At 38.9% G+C, this 20,875-nt stretch overlaps 1 protein-coding gene across 1 annotated transcript in view; it reads left to right on the forward strand.

The window, feature by feature from the left end:
* NEIL3 (nei like DNA glycosylase 3) overlaps positions 1-20,875 on the forward strand; it is an 88,060-nt gene that overhangs the window by 59,155 nt on the left and 8,030 nt on the right. The window contains exons 3-8 of the mRNA XM_056114367.1: positions 6,218-6,352; positions 6,651-6,864; positions 11,081-11,155; positions 13,546-13,712; positions 17,530-17,702; positions 19,331-19,748. Of these exons, the coding sequence (XP_055970342.1) occupies positions 6,218-6,352; positions 6,651-6,864; positions 11,081-11,155; positions 13,546-13,712; positions 17,530-17,702; positions 19,331-19,748 (1,182 nt within the window). The remainder of the gene's footprint in view (positions 1-6,217; positions 6,353-6,650; positions 6,865-11,080; positions 11,156-13,545; positions 13,713-17,529; positions 17,703-19,330; positions 19,749-20,875) is intronic.

Raw genomic sequence — 20,875 nt, forward strand, 5'->3', positions numbered from 1 at the left:
CCATGGGCTCTTCCTTTCCATCTGTTCCTGAACTACCACTATATTCCTGCCTTCTCTCCAGCTTGACTCTTAAGCACTTCAGAGTCCACAAACTAGGAAACACTCCCTAGTCCCTAAAACTTTTTGAGTTGAATCTCCATCATTTGTAATTTAATAGAACACACCATTAAAGTAAACTACAGGTAGGAAAATTAAGAATCTTTAGTTCTCAAAATGCTAACTTTATTTTTTTCTGTTTTGATTACCATAATCCTTTCATGCATAACTGAGGGTATTTGGAAACTGGACCTCAAATTCATTTACTTCTCTTTGCACCTTGAAGCTGACAGGGCCTCACTGGTTCTGTTGCTTTCTGTGTCTTTTAATAATACACAGCATCATTTTATTGCCATTTTCTCTTATTTTAAAATTGACATACAAGCCAATTGGAAGCAATTAAAATCATTCAAAAAGTAAAATAGAAAAAGTGAATAACACCCATAATTGCTACCGCCAAGAAAGCACTCAATAGTTTTATAAATAATTATAGAAAGAATATAAATTGTTTATTTACTTATGTATTTTAGTCCATATGAATATTTATAAATTATGGATATACTAATTTTTGTATAAATTAAAATTTTAAATTATGTTGACTTATTCATGTAAATGCATTGCTTTCATCAATATAAAATACATATATACATTATTTTTTCTTTTTCTTTGTGTTGTTTTTGAGCTACAGCCTGCTGTGTTCAGGGCTTTTACCTGCTCTGTGCTCAGGAATCATTCCTGGAGGGGATTAGGGGATCATATGGGGATGCTAGGGATTACCCCCAGGTTGGCCATATGCAAACAAGCACCTTGCCTGCTGTTCTCTCTCTCTGGAACCCTCCATTACTATTTCAATGTATAGAGGACTCTGATGAGAATACATCATCATTTTGATCAAAGCCTATTGATGAGCTCCCCTCCCATTTTTCACTAATAAATACTGTTAACATCCTTATTCCATATATTTGCTATTCTAAAAATTAGTATCAATTCTTAGATGTATTTTTGCTGGAGCTTATTGCTGGTGCTCTTTTGTGTCCACTCAAAAGGCCTAGAAAAGTATTAGGAATGGGAAAGAAAGGCATTTGCTACTTTGATTACCTGCATAGCTGCATATTGAAGAATGGCCCAGCATGGCTATGATTCAGCAGTGTTTATTGACCACTCTGTGCAAGATTTTTTTTATTAACTTTTTATTTTTTTTAATGAATCACCATGGGGTACAGTTACAGACTCACAAACTTTCGTGCTTATGTTTCAGTCATACAGTGATCGAGTACCCATCCCTTCACCAGTGCCCGTTCTCCACCACCAATGATCCTGGTATACCTCCCACCACCACCCTCCCCCTCCCCCCACTCTGCCTCTGTAGCAAGGCATTCCCTTTTGCTCTATCTCTCTCCTTGTGGGTGTTGTGGTTTGCAATAGAGGTATTGAATGTGTGTGAGATTTTTAAACTCCTGAAAACATATTAACCTGAAATCCATGTGAAGCATTTAATAATTAGAAGACTCAAAGGCTGTAAAAGCATACACACCAGACATGATTCTCAGAAGTCATAATTTTTTAACTTATCTGCCTCAATTTTCCAACATCTGAGCCATTTTGATGGCTCAGTTGATTGTCCTCTCTTAACATTAGGCTTTATGGTTTTACTTTATTGTTTCTTTATTTTTTATGTGTTCTTATTGTTTTTGAATCTTGAGATTATGGTTACATCAACAACAGCACAGTCTGAGTTCAATAATATATAAATCTAGATACAGTATTGTCTGTCATGCAGTGATGAAGGGTGGGAGAATTTAAAGAGTAAAGGAAGCAGTTGGGTGTGTTTGGGTTTTGTTATGTTGTAGTTGCTCTCAAAACAACAGTGAGTGTAGAGCCACCAAATCACCAAATGCAGCTACTACTTTATGCCTGGAGTGTGGCCCTGGTGGCTGTTCTGTGTTTCTGGTCCATGCCAGGCAGAGCTTGCATACTCATGGCCCAGCGGTGTATGTGTGTGTGTGGGGGGGGTGGGGGTGGGGGGGTGTCCCCACAGCCTTGCCACTCCCCTCTGGCTGGCCGCTGTTGCTTGTTAGTGAGAGGTTCATTATTGACAGGAGGGAAGTTTTTTTTCTTCCAGACCAGCCTTAATCTCAGGCTTGCCATTTTCATGGGATTCCTATCCATCACTTCTTCCCAAAATAACCAGGCTCTCCCTTCACTCTGTGGCGGTCCCCAGTCAGACGCTTTCCTCCCTTCCTCTAAATCTTTTGCAGAATTTAATGTTGAGGCCAATTCCTTGCCTCTCCTCTGGGGACAGATAGATTGCTTTGGCTTCTACTCTTCAACAACAGTTCTTGCTAATTCTTGAAACCCTGGCCAGAGGAAGCATCCTATGGCTCAGGGAAGCTGCATTTTGTCTCTTCCCAACTGCTATCTATCGGTTTGGAAGTATTTTGCTTCATGTGTGGGTAGTGCTTAAGAAACAGACAGGGTTCCATGCAGATTGGTGCCTTCTACCAAGCGTGGAGCTTCCAGGTCTCCTGCCAGGATTTGCGTCATTCTCATGTGCAACCAATGAGGGGTGGAGATGTGTGTGTAAGGGTATAAGTTGGGGGCTTGGGGGTGGGTATCTTATAAATAAATGAGTGCTCTACTCAGATCTGGTGCTGTGGGAATTCTAAATTGCCCCACCAGTAACATTTAGCACACTATGTATTTAAAAAGGTTTTTTTGGGGAGCGGGGGGCACACACAGCAATTCTCGGGTCTTACTCCTGGCTCTGCACTCAGGGAATTCTCCTAGCAGACTCTGGGGACCATACAGAGTATTGGGAATCAAATCCAGTTGGCTGTGTTCAAAGCAAATGCCCTACCACTGTCCTATCTCTCTGGACTTCGACTTGAAAGTTTTTTGAAGACGTTTTGTTTTTAGTTATTTTCATATCAATTATGGGGATGAGGGAAGGATGCACAGTGCTCAGAGGCTGAGTGACCCGTGGTGATGCCCAGAGGGCCCTATTTGGTGGGAGGGATCCAGCCGTGGTGGGCTGCATGCAAAGCAAGTACCTTAACCCCTGCATCTCTCTGTCCCTGCTGACCCATTTTTAATAGTCATTTCTTCCTCCTCTGCTTCACCACAGATGTGTCTGTCTCCTCACAAAGGAGCTTGTCACTCTTTGGAACCCAATTCACTGCATCTCAGGTCTCTGGTGGGCTCAAGAAAGTGAATGAATTTAAAATAGTGTGGCATTTTTTTCTTCCTCATTATTGTGGGAGTTAATAATTTCACTCATTTATGTTCTGAGTAAAAGCAGACCTCCTTGGTAAAACCAACTTTCAAACAACTTCTTTTTTTAAAACTCCTAGCATACATTTTATAATTAATTGATCTATTTTATGCTCTATTTTCTGAGGACACTTTTGACCACTTGCTAATTTTCATAAGCACTTGCCTTGTAAGCAGTTAGGTTGTTATAAACACGAATCTGCTCATGCTATTTATACTTGCTTAAGGATTTCAGATTATTCCGATAGAAGTTTGCTGAAAGAATGTGGCTGATTAAATAGTATCAAGTCTTAGTTTATCATTTATTTTAGGAAGAAATTTTTAGCTAGAGGGATTTTATTAATATCAATTCCATTTTTATTCTGAATGCAATTTTGATATTCAAGTTTTGATGGCAAATTGCAGCAGCCTACCCCAAATAAGTTTAATAATTGTTTATTAAAAGAATATAGGGTAGGACTAGAGAAATAGTGCTGAGGATATATATGGTGCTTGCCTTTCACACAGCTGACCTTGGTTCTATTTCTGACCCTTGAGCACCACCAGGAGTGACCCCTGAGCACAGAGCAGGGAGTAAACCTTGAGCACAGCTGGGTGTAGTCAGATCACCACCAGAATGAAAAATAAAAGAAGATGGTCTATTACATTATAACTAAAGAGAAAGGAATTAGGATTCAAGCCGAACTGGAAGCAAAATCTCCAAAGCTGCTAGGGCCTATTTGTGACTTCTGTTTCCCACTGAAATCTGCCATCATCATTTCTGTCTGCAGACCGAGGTCCTCTTTCAGCTTTTCTGAGGACCGTGTAGAGTCTTTCTCATAGATACCCTCATAATAGATCTCCGAGTGATAGTAAAACCCTGGAACCTTCCATGCCCAAACCCAGAAATTTATTGAATTGAATATATAAGCTTGCATGTCAGTGTAGTGTCCTTGCCTCCAGTGTCCACTCCTGATCAGCTGGACCAAGGCATGAGCTCTTTGGAGAGGTCAGGGACCATTGAAGATTAATCTGACGCTTAACACTTCCCAGAAAGCATCACAAGTAGAATGGGTGATGTCGATGGACCATGGAGAGAGGGAGCTTGAAAAGGTCAAGAAATAGGGGCTGGAGCGAGCAGAGAGGGCATTTGCCTTGCACGCAGCTGACCTGGATTTGATTCCCAGCATCCCATATGGTCCCCAGAGCACCAGCAGGAGTCATTCCTGAGTATAGAACCAGGAGTAACCCCTGTGCATTGCCAGATGTGACCCAAAAATAAAAATAAAATCTAGAAAGATAAGGATATAATAAAATGCTCCTAAACTTGATAATTCTAATAAGGAATCTGTATTATGGATCTGCGAGGTCTGGTCCAGAAAAGATCCAGATGTCAACTTTTGAAACTGTACCACATTTTTATTATTGACACCAGTATGTTTTCTGTATTTCACATCTGTCATTTACCAAATGACAGATCTGAAATATAATAAAAATAAAATATATTATAAATATAAACATTAAATAAAATCAAAATATATTGGCTTCCTTGTCATAACATTGTCATAAGACGTAGCTATTTAATATAAGGAAAATAACAAATGTATATTTTTCTGTATATTTCTAAATTAAATAGATTTTTAAGAACAAGACAGGCTTACCTATTTGCATCAGGGTTCTCATGTGACTACTGAGTCTGATTTTCTGATCTGGGTCTTAACCTTTAAGAGTTTGGTTTTTTTTTTAATGTGGGTGCAGTTTCATTACAGAAAGTGATTTAGAATCCGCTTTATGAGCCATGCAGCTGAAAAGATTTTCAGATACGATGGCTCCTGGGCATGACAGTTGTACACCTTTCACTGGGGTTGAGGCTCCATAAGCTAAATTATGGAGTACTTACAGGCACACATTTTCCCTGTCAAGAACTATGGGGCATGTAAAATGCATTTATGATTGATAGTGGGGCACCCAGAGTTTAAAACCCACATTTTTAAAGTTAGACTGGTTAACCTTGTACAGTACTATAACAGGGTGCTTTGGAATTAGCAGCACTGAGCAGTAACATTTGCTGCCAAAGAAGCCATATTTATTAACTCAACAAAGCTGTAAGGAGAAAGATTTGAAAGGCAGACCACACTATTTCATCTTGAGAATCATTTTTGATCTTCATCACAGGCCACCCAAAATCACTTTTTTTTTTCGGACATGCTAATCAATCCTTTACAATCTGAAAGGTTATGAATTTTTCATCTCAGCATTTGGCTTTCAAGTTAACTGTAAATATTTATAAATGCCTACCTTCCGCTCCATAGAAAGATAGAAGAAACCTAAAAGGTTGCGAGACAATATCAGTTTGATTTGTTCTCTTTTTCTTTTTTCTCTCTTTCTTTTTTGACGTGGAAGCTTTTGCCAATTTTTTTTAAGTGTCATTGTATAGCCAAAAGCAGTGGGGGGAAAAAAAAAACGTGTCATAAATTGTAGATGTTATCTTGAAATGCTTCAACATTTCTAATCCATTGTGGCTTATAATAAGGACTTTTAATGGCAGGAGCTCTGTAACATTTATAAAAGCACAAATTCCAGGCAATTTAAATTTAGCCCTGCCTTGTTCCAAGATTTTGAGTCTGAGAAAAAGCTGAGCAATACTAGACTGTTCCCTGTATAAAAGATACTTTGACAAGAAAAGATTAGAATGAGTTTGTTTTCTTCGGCTTGTTGTCAGGACCTTATTATTTCTCTAGGATTGTATTTATGGGGTGAAATGGATGCAAAGCCATAACAGAAAATTATATTAAATTATTATTTATTGTTTTCTGCCTATTAAAAGTATCTACCTTGACTAACTGTTTGCTATAAACCAAAAAGGTGAAGAAGCAAAAACATCATATGTGATAATTTCTGCCACTCATAAACAAGTTCAATTTTGTTTCAGGATTCATTTTGGAATGAACGGCTCCATGATGATTAATCCTCATGGATCTAAAAATAAGAACAGAAATTTTCCCGTTTTAGAAATGCAACTCTCCAAAGACTTAATTTGTTTCTTTGACTCAACGATAGAACTCAGGTAAAGTATAGTGCACGAACTGCGGCTGCAGAAAGGTGGACATAAATAAATAAGAAAATAAGTAAATAAATAACAACCCCCCAAATAATGTGCTTGACAATGGATTAAAACCTCATTGTAAAAGAGCCTCCAATTAATACAGTTTGTTAGTCTCTTATTGTCTGGCTGTGTAACTCGTAACCTGATTAACATAATGCATGTATATTGTATATTTTTTTCTCATCAAAACTCATTTTCAGTGACACTATGAAATATTAAGCAGACTTATGATTAATGTGTCTTATATTCCTTTCTATAGGAACTCAGCAGAAAGCCAACAGAGAATAAGAATGATGGAAGAATTAGATGTCTGTTCACCTAAATTTAGCTTCTCCAGAGCAGAAAGCAAAGTGAAGGAGCAGAAAGGCCGGATGCTCTGTGATGTGCTGATGGATCAGAGAGTGTTGCCAGGGGTAGGAAACATCATCAAAAATGAGGCTCTCTCGGACTCTGGTCTCCACCCTGCTGTTCAAGTAGGTCAAAAGTAATTTTTCAACAGTTTCAATATTTTTAACTACTGTGAATGGATCCCCATGAGACGGTGGAATTGTATCACAGTCACAGTCTTCCCAAACAGACTTCGGGGGTTCCTCCTTCAAGTCTTCGCTCTGAGCCCACCTCCCAGTGAGGCCGTCTCTCAGTTCTCTTTCAGTGGACCGCACAGGAATCGCCTGCCTTCCCAGCCCATGCATCTGATCTCCCCAAATTCGCTTTGTCTTTGATTTTCCTTCATGCCGTTTATCACTCTCAAGCGTAAAGAAGTCCTTGTTTTACTTCGCGTTTAAAACCTACCTCCTTTACCTAGCAGAAAATTCTCTTAAGGAAGATGCCTCTTCTGTTCTCAAACGCAGCCTCAGTCTAAAGTTGAGGGTCTGACTCCTGGCAGGCAAAGAAGGATTACTGCTGGATGTTAGAATATGTGAAGCTCACAATTTTCTTATATTCTAGCATATTAACTCCATACTCTGTACATGCTCATGCTTTAAAAAAAAAAAATTAAGGCCATACCCAGTGTAGGCTAACATTGCTTTGTCCCTTCTCCCTTGCCACAAGGAGCTTAGTTTTACCTGGTCACACCCATCAAAGTGCTCCCAAGTCACTCCCATTCCTTTGTTTATCTAAAACCACTTCTCTATGCTCTCTTCCCCAAACAGTTAATCAGCTTATTCCTCTAACCAGTTTCTGTTAATTTGTAAGATCAGATCTTTCTAGGACACTGAACTTGTATCCTAAGTTAATATTGCCTTTCTCCTCTCCTTATGTCTTTTGAATAGCTTACTTTAAAGCAGTGTCCTTTTGTATAGACACAAGAAGACAATTAACTACGCTTTTGTATCTTGGGATTTAATTGGCTTCAAATATTATTCATTCCCGGACATAGGCTTTCTCAACTTAAGCCTCAGTTACCCTCACTTCCTAGTGCCCCCAAAAGCAGGGTCCCAATGAGGGACTGAATGGAACCAGGGCAAGCAGTAAGCTATGTGCTACCCTGGCATTCAGATGGGCCTGGCCAAAGTGCCACAATTCTGAATTATAAGTTAAGAGCATGGACAAATGCTGTCATGATCCAAAAGTAGATGAGACTAGGACCCTACTAGGTATAAGAAAGATTAATCTGGCCTGAGCACTGTAGTCTGAGATTGGGATGACCCCAGGAGAACAATTCTATAAATTTAATGCATCTCTTACTGTGTCCATACAAAATGATTAATATTATTAATGCTTATATGTTTGCTGGACAAGGAGAGGAGAAACACACCCATGGGATTCCTGCTGAAAGAGAATCTGTCCTAGAAGCAGCATCCCCTGAAGGAAAGAACTTTAACCCTATTGATTGTGACCACACCTATGTGTAAGCCCAGCCCCTCATGGTTTTGGGATTTAACTAGACTGTAAGAGTGGGGGTGGGGATCGAGATGAGATCCAGAGCCAGAGTCAGAGCCAGAAGGAGAAAGGGGTTCCAGATGGGGAGCTGGGAGAAAAGGAGAGAGACAGGAGTGAACAGGGATCAGAGTGGAATAAACAACATCTTATCAATCAATCGGCTTGGCCCTCTCTTCCTCCGCCCTCTGCCCCATGGCCTGGGCTGCCCTGGCTGGGGGAGTGGCCCAAGCCCCCCAGAACCTGGGTGGCCAGGGGAAGAGCCGTTGGGGCCATCTCCTGGCCACCCTTGGAGTGGAGTTTTATATAACCCAGCACTGCTTAGCTCTTACTCCTGGCTCTGTGCTCAGGAATCACTCCTGAGGGGCTTGGGGTACCATATGGGGTGCCAAGGATTGAACCCGAGTCCACCTCATGCAAGGCAAGACCCTACACACTGTACGACTGCTCTGGCCCACCATACATTCTTATTTATAACTACTCAAGACATAGGTATTGTTCTTTTAGCGGAATAAATGGAAATTGGGTAACAGACTGAGTGATCAGTGAAGAAACAGCAGTGAAATTTAGAACACTTGTTAGAAGAGGTTTTAACAAGAGTAAGGGGGAGAGAATTATATGGCCCAAGGGGAATATGAGGGAAGGGAGTAGGTGTTGACTTGTTTTTTTGTTTGTTTTTAATTTACGTTGTTGTTGTTGTTGTTGTTGTTGTTGATTGGGGGCAGCACCTGACTGTGCTCAGGGCTTACTTCTGGCTCTGCATTCATTGATCTCTCCAAGTGGACTCAGGGGACCATGCAGTGTCAGCCCTCTACCTGATGTTCTAGCTCTCTGGCCCATGTTTGTTTTTCTTTGTTGTTGTTGTTCAACTACTAAAGCTTGAATTTACTTATACATTGAGAAAAAAAAAGGAAAACTGATAGAGAAGTGATAAAATCACAGAAAGGAGAATGAATAATTAATAGGACATACTTGTGAGAATGTCAGAGGTTAAAATCCAAATCTAGATATAAGTATCTCCTGGATAATTTTCATAAAATCACAATCAGCAGAAATCACATTTAGAAGAAACTCCTTCATAATTGTTCTAGATTTGGTTCCGTCTTTTAATACTTGGAACAAGTTCATCAAATTTCTGTCAGGTGCAAATAATGAAACAGAACTTTAGTACAGAATGAGTTTTAATTTAATTAGAATGAGCTTTCTAAAATCACTTAGACGTCAATGGAAATTGCTCTTAAAAAAGAACCCAAGGTACTGCCATCATAAGTATTGTTACTGCTTCTTATAAATTAAGAATTTACTTTTCATTTGTACTTTTAGTCAGCTATTCATCTTGTAAAAGGTCATATGCCCATAAATGTCTGTGGATTTAAAAATTAATGGCATTTCTGAAGTTTAGCTATTATCCCCCTGCAAGCACATGCACATTTATTGAACAGTAAGTCAGCATTTCAAGGTGTGACTGAATGTAAGGTACAGTAAGAAAATAGGTGAGTTTTAGACATGTATGTGTTCTAAATTTTAAATAATTGAAAGGCGTATGCCATACTGTTATAGAATGATAATGTTGATGAGATGATTTTCGGTTTTAAGAGTTACCAATAAATGGCTTTCTATTGTATATCATTATTGCTTGTATGCATGTATATAAGACAAAAAATATCAGAATTACTTCTGAAAAAAGCCATGATAGCACAGAGACCCAAAGACGATTGTGCTTGCAGGGATGACACTGAAATTTATGCCAGGGGGCTTCCCCAAAAAATGTCTTTGGAGAGCCCAGGAAGGTGGCTTGGTGGTACCACAGCTGCCCTACACCCGCAAAAAACCTCTGGTTAGTTCCTGGCACTGTACAAATGGGCAGCCTCTGGCGTACTGCACCCGAGTGACGATCTCTGGTGATCTGGACAGCCAAGGTGGGCAGGCAGCACGTCCAGCCAGCACCCAAACCCTGCTAATGAAACTATCTGGTGCTGGCCACCCGCTTCTCAGTTTCTCTCCATCCCTTGTTGTTTCTCTTCCATTCACCTCACCTCCTTCTTCTTCATTGTCTTTTTTTCAAATTCAGCAAGATTTTCAGGTGGAAATATTGCTTATTTGTTTGTTATTTCAGTTGGGGTTTAGGACACACCTGGCTGTGCTAAGGGTTTTATTCTTGGCTCTATGCTCAGGGATGGTCTTTCCTGGCGATGCTCAGGGGACTCTATGGGATACTGGGGATCAAATACAGATCAGTCGTATGCCGTGCAAGTCCCTTTCCCTCTAGACTATCTCTTTGGACCCTCAAGATCGATAACTTTGAATACATGTGATCCTGAATTCAATAAATGCTTAAAATTTATGATTAAGAATGGTTAGTTTAACTATACTCCTATTTAAAGATGAAATTTTATGAGTATATGAAAACTAGTACTCTAGTATATATATGTATACTTCAGGGGCTGGGGCAATAGCACAGCGGTTGGGCGTTTGCCTTGCACGCAGCCAACATGGCCGACCCAAGTTCGATTCCTCCGTCCCTCTCGGAGAGCCCAGCAAGCTACTGACAGTATCTCGCCCGCATGGCAGAGCCTGGCAAGCTCCCCGTGACGTATTCGATATGCCAAACACAAGTAACAACAAAGTCTCCAATGGAGACGTTACTGGGCCTGCTCGAGAAAATCGATGAACAACGGGAGAACAGTGACAGTGACAGTATATTTCAAATCCGTATAGTTTTTTGTGTTGTTTATAGTTTTCTTAAAACTGGCAAGTGGTGTTATTTTCCACAATATGAAAGTATCTATATTTGTTTTCTATTTTAAGGTTTGTCAGTTAACAGATGAACAGATTCATCACCTTGTGAAAATGACACGTGATTTCAGCATTCTTTTTTACAGGGTAAGAGCAAACAATTTTTGACAATGTAAAATGTCAATTTTCCCATTTGGATGTCATCAAAAATTTTAAAGTTGTATGTACCCATTTAGTGGTAAAAGTATAGGGATAAAATAAAGACAAATGATATGTTCTGAACATGACTAGCAATCTTGAAAGTTTGCGTCAGAGTTCAACCCAAACACATCTGAGTACATTTATACTTAATTGCCTTTATTCTAAATTGAGGGATGGTATATTGGCATTTTATTTCGGCTCTAATTCAGTTACCGGCGACGTAAAAGTAAAACTTAGTAGGAAATCTCAAGAGAGACTCTGTACTTTGGGATAAGTGGACCTCACTTCAGATTTTGCTACTTGCCATCTGTTTCTGAGGTTATTCGCATAATGCATTAGAATTTAGTTTTTCATCTGTCAAATAGAGCAATAATGTTTCCTGTCTATCCTAGACTTCATTGAGAAGGAAATAAGTACTAGTTAAAATACAATTTTGAAAGCTGCATGTATGCATTTCTACTCATATGGGGCTTGGTAAATACAATTTGTCTTTAAACAAAACATTGGTGGGACAGAGATAAAGTAGAGGGAATAAATCACTCGACTTGCACACCATACATGGTGTGTATGGTGTGCAAGCACACCAATGTTGCACTGTCAGCTGTGATCCCTGAGCACAGGGCCAGGAGTGAGCCCTGAGCACTGCTGGGTGTGACCCAAAAAGTCAAGAAGAAAAAGAAAAAATAAAGTCATATTATTTTTACCCCCATGGTCCACTTTCTCTATGCAAATCATTTAGGGTTTAAAGGAATCAAACCCAGGGCCTCACACATGTAGAGCATGTAATTCTTTCACACCTTCAGCTCCCACACTTTTCTATTTTAAATGCCACCGCTGTGTATAGCTGTAAGAAAAGCAGGTTTTCTGGTATTTTATACTAATTGGCTAAAGAATTAATGAATTTCTTATTTACATACCTGCCCTCAGTATCTATGGGTATTCTAATATTCCTTTTTATTGTCTTGTTTTATTTTGTTTTATTTTTATTGTAAAACAAGTACCCTATTAGCTGTTCTGTCTCTCTAGCCCTATTTTAATATTCTATATGCTCATTTATTCTGGATGGATAAATGAGGCAAATGCTATACCCGCTGGATCGATAGCACAGCAGGTAGGGCATTTGCCTTGCACACAGCCAACCCGGGTTTGATTCCTCCGTCCCTCTTGAAGATCCTGTCAAGCTACCGAGAGTATCCCACCCGCACAGCAGAGCCTGGCAAGCTCCCTGTGGCACATTCGATAAGCCAAAAACAGTAACAACAAGTCTCACAATGGAAACATTACTGGTGCCCACTTGAGCAAATCGATAAACAACCGGAAGACAGTGCTACAGTGCTTCATTTATTCATCCCAGAAATTTTATGATAGAAATTATACCCTTTTAGTGTCCATTTAAATTATTTCAGTTTTTGCTAAATTAATATGTTGTATCTGTAATTTTAAAGGTAAAGGCCCTCCCGTTGATCGTCGATTTGCTCGAGCGGGCCCAGTAACGTCTCCATTGGAGACTTTGTTGTTACTGTGTCTGGCATATCGAATACTCTCGGTAGCTTGCCGGGCTCTCCGAGAGGGGCGGAGGAATCGAACTCGGGTCGGCCATGTTGGCTACGTGCAAGGCGAACGCCCTACCCGCTGTGCTAAATTTTAAGCTTATACCTATTATGCTATATTTTCAGACATTCTCATTTTCACATGCTGTTATCAAATCAAAATATACTTTTTTGCAGGAGCTTGAATGTATGTGAGCAGAGTAAGACAGTGACAGTCTCAATTTTTTTGAAATGTAATTTATGCTAACTGATAGCTACTCTACTAAGCATTTGAATTTTTTCATTTTTAGTAAATCTGTAATATTAAAAAAGAGTCTCTTGTCAGGTCAACAAGGATTATCTTGTTAACTTTTCCCTCAGAAATAAATTTCTGATCATTGACACTAAGTAAACAGTTTAAAATGTTTTAAATATAATCAGATTTAAAGCTAATCTAGTTTCTCAAGACCACATAATTAAGTTTAATTAAAAAACTCAAAGGCATGAAATGTTTCAAATTATAAGACTTATATATCCCACTTAGATAAGAGGATAAAGCTATGCCCAGAATTTTGAAATCTAATGTCATAAAATAATGATGTGTTTGCACAAATATCATTTAACAAATTTTACTAAATGTTGCCAATACCTTTTTTTCTTAGATAAAAGAAAAGATTATATGTAACTTGTAACTTTTAACTAATTGGATTTTCAGAAATGGCGTTTAAGGATATACTTTTGATTTTTTGACAATGTTGTTTCAATGTGGCTAGTATTATTACTATAATTATCATCTTTGCTTTGCAGTGCCGTAAAGTTGGATCTAACATCTCTAAATATTATAAGGTTTATAAGCGTCCTAACTGTGGTTGGTGCTCTAGAAAAATAACCGTGTGTCGTTTAGGAGAAAATAACAGAATGACATATTTCTGTCCCCATTGTCAAAAAGAAAATTCTCAACATGCTAACATATGGTAAGATATCAAATTTAAGGGTATTTATTTGCCCCGGTTGCCTCAATTTTGTAACTAAACATCTATTCACATATATTCATATAAAAACATTAATTAATAGCCATCAGATTATTACTGAATATAACTCAAACATAACAAGGTATTGGAACCACTGGAAAAGAAACAGTAAGTACATTTTCCAATAACCCAAACAAACCAGAGATCATCACAGAATTCAGTAAAATAAATCTCTAACTAAGTTATTAATAGCAGTTTTTAGTTGTAATCAACTTTACAAAATGATTATCAGGCATAGATATTATCAATAATTGGGAAAAAAGCAACTGCCTTCAAAAGTCTTTATTTAAAATAAAATAAAAAAAATAAGAAAGATCTCTTTGTAGACACTCTGCTTTCTTGGTCAAACAGGCTACTGATGAAGTAGTCACTGGGTCTGTCTACTCCCCTGATGCATCCCAGAACAATGGAAATAACTACAAGTTATGCCATGGGCCCACTGTCTCACCATTGACACGAACTTAGGCTTTAGCTTCATTGGTCCCATGACGTTCATAAGTCCCTCCTCTGACTGTTGGAGCTCAGTGAGGATTTGGATCTTCTGGAATCGGTGTCTCTGCAGAATCGCTGTGCAGTCTGGTGATTTCCTCTTTCCCAATGCATAGTTATCCTGGAAAAATACCATGTATCCCTTTTGTGGAAGGCTGGGAGAAATAGTAACATATAAAACAGTTGCATAGCAGTATGTGTGATTATAAACCAAAATAATCAGTACAGACATAGAGTATATTAATGCTATAAGAATTCAGGGGTATGAGTGGTTGTATATAAAGGTTGGGAAGACCTCGTAGGAAAAGCTCTGTTTTAAATTTACCTTAACAGACAGAGTTTGGGTTAAGTAGATGAAAACACAAACCAAGTCATTGAAGAGAAGAAGTATAAGCTTGAATATTCATAAGCATATTGGAGGAATGATGGAAACAGTAATGAAATCAAAGGAAGATTCAATGTATGGAGTAGTAATATTAGCTGGTATTATAGTTAGGCTGTAATAAAGTAGTAGGGATCATAAGAAGTACTGAGAATGTTTCATTTTTTTTCCTAAATCAGTTGGATTGATAGCTTTTGATTGGTAACTTTGTAGTATAGTTAGATAGAAAATGAAGAGATATAGAGCCCACAAAGTAGGAATTCTTTTTTTTTTAATGGTTAAAATATGAAAGTATATATTTACTCATTTCTTTTTTTTAATTTTTCTTTTTTTATTAGTGAAACACCATGAGGTACAGTTGTAGATTTACAATTTTTTGTGCTTGGGTTTGATTATACAGTGATCAGATACCCATCACTCCACCAGTGCCCATTTTCCACCACCATGGATAATATCCCCCCCACCCCCATCCCCTATACCCCCCTGCCTCTGTGGCAGGGCAATCCCCTGACAAAGTAGGAATTCTTCAGGAATAGTAAAAAGGCAAGGATCAAAAGTTTATTGTGGATACTGAGAATGTGCATCACAACAAATTAGAATATTTAATAACAAAACACGCAGTAGAAATAAAAGCTGAGATATTGTTTATGAACTGCCTTGTACTGCTGTGAGTCACTTCCCCCCAAGCCCCACCCCCTGCTTTGGTGCATGGAGCTTCAGACTCCTGGGCATGTCTGATGACTAGCAAGAGTAGCTGGGCATAGAAAGTTACCCGTTGGCCTCATAATTGGCTATTGGCACATCTCGACGTCTGCTCAGCTGTCTTCCTCCTGCATTCTTTCTGCCTACCCATGAGGCCTGAGGTTCTCATGCGTCAGGGAGCTCCAGGTGTTGAGTATGTGACCGCCACATCCCACTGGGTCTGTATCGTGAGGCCAAGCATTGCAAGGATGCCTTGGGATTCAGTCCCAGTTCCCCTGCTGGGGTAGCCCCTACCAAAAAAAAAAAAAGGTATTTTTTTAGTGTGTGGAGAGACCTGTGCTCCCTGCAAAGTTCAGAGGACAATCCATGATTTTGCCCACATCCTTCCTATTCATACCAACCCCTATCTCTGTGACCTATTTTTGTTTGCTTGTTTAAGTTTCGTTGGGGCCAGACCTGGTGATGTTCAGGAATTACCCCTGGCTCTGTGCTCATAGATAACTCCTGACAATGCATGGAGGACCATATGGGATGCTGGGGATCGAACCCAGGTTGGCCACATGCACGTCAAATGCCCTCCCCACTATACTGTTGCTCTCACCCCGTCTCTGGGGTCTTATTTATTCTTTTTTTATGTAGGAGTACTGCTATTTATTCAGCCACTGATTAGCTGATTGAATTGGGCATGAACTCCACCTTACTTTTTTTTTTTCATTTCTTATAATTTTATTTATTGAATCACCATGAGAGCAGTTACAAAGCTTTTGGGCCTAAGTCTCGGTTATACAATGAAACACCCATACCTTCACCAGTGCCCATTCTCCACCCCCCAAAATCCCAGTATACCGCCATCCCACATTCTCCCCCTACCTGTGGGGCAGATGATTTCCACATTACTCTCTCTCTACTTTAATCACATTCAATATTTTGACACCAGACCCACCATTATTATTTGAGATTTTATCTCTGGGGTCTTATTTCCTTCTGTATATCTCAAATATTTCTCTTAATAATTGGAAAAGACCATCCATGTAATCCAATATTACTTCCCCCATCAAGATATTTAATTCCATATGCAAAGATTCTCTTTCTTTATAGAGGATCTTTCTTTATTCCTGGGTATATGCTGGAATTAATAAAGCAGTTGCTAGTATGATGTCACAGAATCTTTGCAAAGCCAATGCTTAGCCAACTAGAACTATGTAACCAAGTTTGGAATTCCTGGAGACATCTCAGTGGAGATTACAAGTAATTTATTAGTTGGTGACTAAGAAATGGAAGAACAAAGGGAAAATTGCTTTCATCATTTCTGTGTAAGTTAGATAGCACTGTCCTGTAGGACTGTCCTCCCGTTGTTCATCGATTTGCTCAAGCAGGAGCCAGTAACGTCTCCATTGTGAGACTTGTTGTTACTGTTTTTGGCATATCAAATATGATGCCAGGGGAGCTTGCCAGGCTCTGCCGTGCAGGCAGCATACTCTAGGTAGCTTGCGTGGCTCTCCAAGAGGGATGAAAGAATCAAACCCTGGCGGCTGGCCGCTTGCAAGGCAAACAACCTACCCACTGTGCTATTGCTCACATATTATTTTGGAATAGGCAAACAATTTTAATTCACATCACTAGAAATGAGGAGCTTTAAAGAACTCTTCCATATTAGATTTAGAACCTTGAAAAGAATCCATAACATTGGCATGGATTAACCAACTGAATGATGTATTCTATGCATTCAGCGCTATTCTATCAGTTTACAGAGGCATTTTGTGCTACAAATAGCCAACTAAGAGTTATAGATTTGTTTGTGAACAAAAATCAAGGCAGAACTTTCCTCCATTTACTTTGAATACCTTAGTTTCTACATAGCAACCCTCTCCCCCAACTTGGAAGATCACATCTATTTAGTTTTGCTTTGAGAAGAGTACTGTTTATGTAAATATTAATGAAAAATACTTCTTAGTGTTTTTGTCAAAATAGTTTGTCTTTAAAAAGATGCAACCTCTTGGCTCTAAATAAAATGTTCTGTTATTTCTGTCTTGAATGCCAATCAAGATAATACTGCCAAAAACATTTTATCTGGAAATAGAACTTCTGAGGATTTGGACGTTAATAGATCTGTAATAATTTCTAAAATATTCAGACTATATAAGAAAAAAAGTGAAAGATGTGTTAATGAAGAAAATTATTTTGTAGCCAGCTGCCAACTAGGACCACTATTATCAATGGGACATTTAACAGAAGGGATCAGTTCCAGGAAGACTGTGTGGCTCAGAGATCTGAAGAATACTGGACGTGTGTGGCCTGCACACTAATAAACACCCCTTCTTCTAGAACATGCGATGCTTGCCTGACATGCAGGCCTATTGGTAAGATGGAATTGTGGCATTAATGTTTCATTCTACTGGGGGCTAATTATAGAGACGGGCATATATCTTGTTCCATCTTGATATATTTCATAACTTTCCAGGATCCTGAAAAGAATTGCCAGGCTGTTCATGTAAACCATGCTAATATTCTGTTGGATATATACATATATATATATTTTTTTTAACAAGGAGGGAAAACATGCTTGAGCTAAAAGAGTGTGTGCCTTTGTATCTCAAAAACTGAGATGATCACATCTGTTCTCCACTGTTTCTAATGAATTATTCAATAAAAGCTTTGTTTTATGCAGATTTCAGCAACTTTTGAGTTTGTTATTCAGTCCAAGCATCTCATAAATTGAAAGGGAGAATTTCAGTAAGAATATCTTTGCAGGTGGAATAGAAAAATGCTGATTTTTTTCCCCTCTTCTTTATCCTTCCTACCCCTTGTTATTAAAATCTTTACTCAGACAATTGTACTGATTTCATTGAAATCCTTCAAAATAACTCTTCAGAGCTCACAATTTCATGCGTTCAGAGAATGTAAAACTTCAGAGGAAACCTGTGATTAAGAACTGGTTCATTGATGCCGCTTCTATTGTATTCTCAAAGTGTTAGTTTTTTCCTCCAATTAGAGATGAGGAGGTTCATTCTTGACTTATGGACCTCCACATTGTGTTCGCTGTCAGATTGTGTTTTGTTCTCTGGGCCAGAAAGGCAGGCCCCTTCCTTTCTCTCGGTGGCCGAAAGGACTGTGTCTCCTTTTGGTGTCCCTCAGTCTACAATCTCATTCATCAGAGAATCCTCAGAAAACCACATCTTAGGATCACACATGCATTTCAATGTACTTCTGTGCTCTTCCTACACACCTCATTAGTGTTTTTCCCTTTGTCTGAAAGACATATATCTGAGTTATAACTTAGAGTGTTGCAACGCAGAATCGAAAATACTGTACTTTGAAGCATATTGGCTAAACATTGCCTTTGTAACTCATCTTATTTTAGATCAGCCTTTTATTTTTGTCATGATATCCTTATAAATGCCCGTTATTTTCTAGATAGACCCCTAACTGTAATCTAGGACTTTGTGACTTATCTGTCACCTTTAATGAACATCACTTCAATATTTTGCCTCAATATTCAATATTAGTAACAAAATTGATGACTGAATGAACTAAATGCTTAAACATAATATAAGGAAAGTGAAGATCTGTGTCCCGACTTCCTTTGAATAGTTGAAAATTAACACTTATATAGTACTTTATTTCCTAACTGAAACAGAACTTTTTATTTTTCTTTTTGGGTCACACCCAGTGATGCTCAGGGGTTACTTCTGGCTCTGCACTCAGGAATCACTCCTGGCAGTGCTCAGGGGACCATATAGGATGCTGGGAATCGAACCCGGGTTGACCACATGCAAGGCAAATGCCCTAATCAGTGTGCTATCAATCCAGCCCTCCAAAACATAGCTTGTAATTACTCGTGTTAACTTTATGTTTCCAGTCCATATTTATTTGAACTGAAATAATATTATATTAATAATTTAATCTTAAATGTTTTAAACAAATTGAAAAGATGTTTCAAATAATATTTTATAGGAAAAACTGCAGAATCACTTCTCTCTACTTGCAGATTCAATACTCAAGAATGAAGAAAACTCTGTTCCTTTTTCTAATTTAATAAAGTATCCTAGTAATAACTTTGGAAAACCAAGTACAGAAGTGAAAATCAACAGGAGAACTGCATTTGGAACCACGACCCTAGTGTTAACCGATTTTAGCAATAAATCCAATACACTGGAAAGAAAAAAGAGCCAAAACACTAGGCTGAATGCAGAATGTCAGTCTTCTTGTATTAATGCTGGTTTATGTGACCTGCCACTCACCTCCAAGGAGAGAACAAGCTCTAGAACTCAACTATCTAACAAAGTAAATGCATCACCCATAGTTTGCTTTCAGTCTAAATCACTTAATCCAGCATATAAAAGATTGAAAACAACCCATGACTCTTCTCCAGATCTCCCCAGCTCTTACTCTGGACATTCTCAAAGGTAAGATGTAACTTCCTATCTTCATCTTTAAGTTGCTGGCATTCAGTTTTAAAACAATAGAAAGATTATCCACTGACTAAAGAAGTTGAATTGCTTTTGGTACTGCTTAGAGACTATAGAGAGTTTCATCGGGAGGAGAATAAAAACAGTGATGCCTACATCTGCTAAAATAAGAAAAGCATTTGGTTTTGTTGTTTTACTCTCCCTGCAAACATGCTGCATAGACTATATTTGGAAAATACTAGAAAGCACAACTTTAAAATGCATGTGTTCTCTTTTATCTTATCCTCTGTCAATCACCACAGTTAATTTTTTAAAAAATATTTCCTTCTAATGAGAGATAGCTTTCTTGAAGGGACACTATTATTCGCAAAAGTTGACTGTGTCTACTCTTCTCGAGAGGGCTCAATGGACGGATCACTTATGCTAAGCCAAGTGGCTATTTCTCAGCCATATTGGGATGATGGGGTTTTTTGGGGAGGAGGGGGTATGGAGGAATAGTTGGCCATTCCTGCCAGTGCTTAGGGCTTACTTCTGGCTCTGTGCTCAGGGATCACTCCTGGTGGGGCTCATATATGGTGCTCGGGGTCGAACCCCAGTTGGCAGCATGCAAAGGGAAGAGCCTTAATTCCTGTTTCATCTCTCTAGCCCAGTGTTCTGTGTTTTAACTAAGAAGGCCTAAAGCATATGCCTGCTACTTTTGAATATGAAATGAAAAACATATTTCTACAACCAATAAAAAAAAATCAGGCCAGATTTGGACCAGAGAGATAGCACAGAGGGTAAGGTGTTTGCCTTGCAGGCAGCCAATCCAGGTTCTATCCTTGGCAGCCCAGGAGTGATCCATGAGTGCAGAACCAGGAGGAAGTCCTGAGCTTCACTGGGTGTGGCCCCTAAACAATGAATCACGAATCACGACTATCCTGTTATTCTTCGATTGCCTCGAGCAGGCCCCAGTAACGTCTCCTTCATCCTAGCCCTGAGATTTTTAAGAAAGTGCTATATTCAAAGCTCTTTATGAGAATGAGACCTGTCATTATTACTGGTATTTGGCATATTGGGTACGCCACAGGGAGTTTGCCAGACTCTGCCGTGTGGGCAGGTTACATTCGGTAGCCTGCCAGTTT

The sequence above is a fragment of the Sorex fumeus genome, unplaced genomic scaffold (assembly GCF_029834395.1).
Source record: "Sorex fumeus unplaced genomic scaffold, SorFum_2.1 ptg000024l, whole genome shotgun sequence".
In the NCBI taxonomy this organism is placed as follows: domain Eukaryota; kingdom Metazoa; phylum Chordata; class Mammalia; order Eulipotyphla; family Soricidae; genus Sorex; species Sorex fumeus.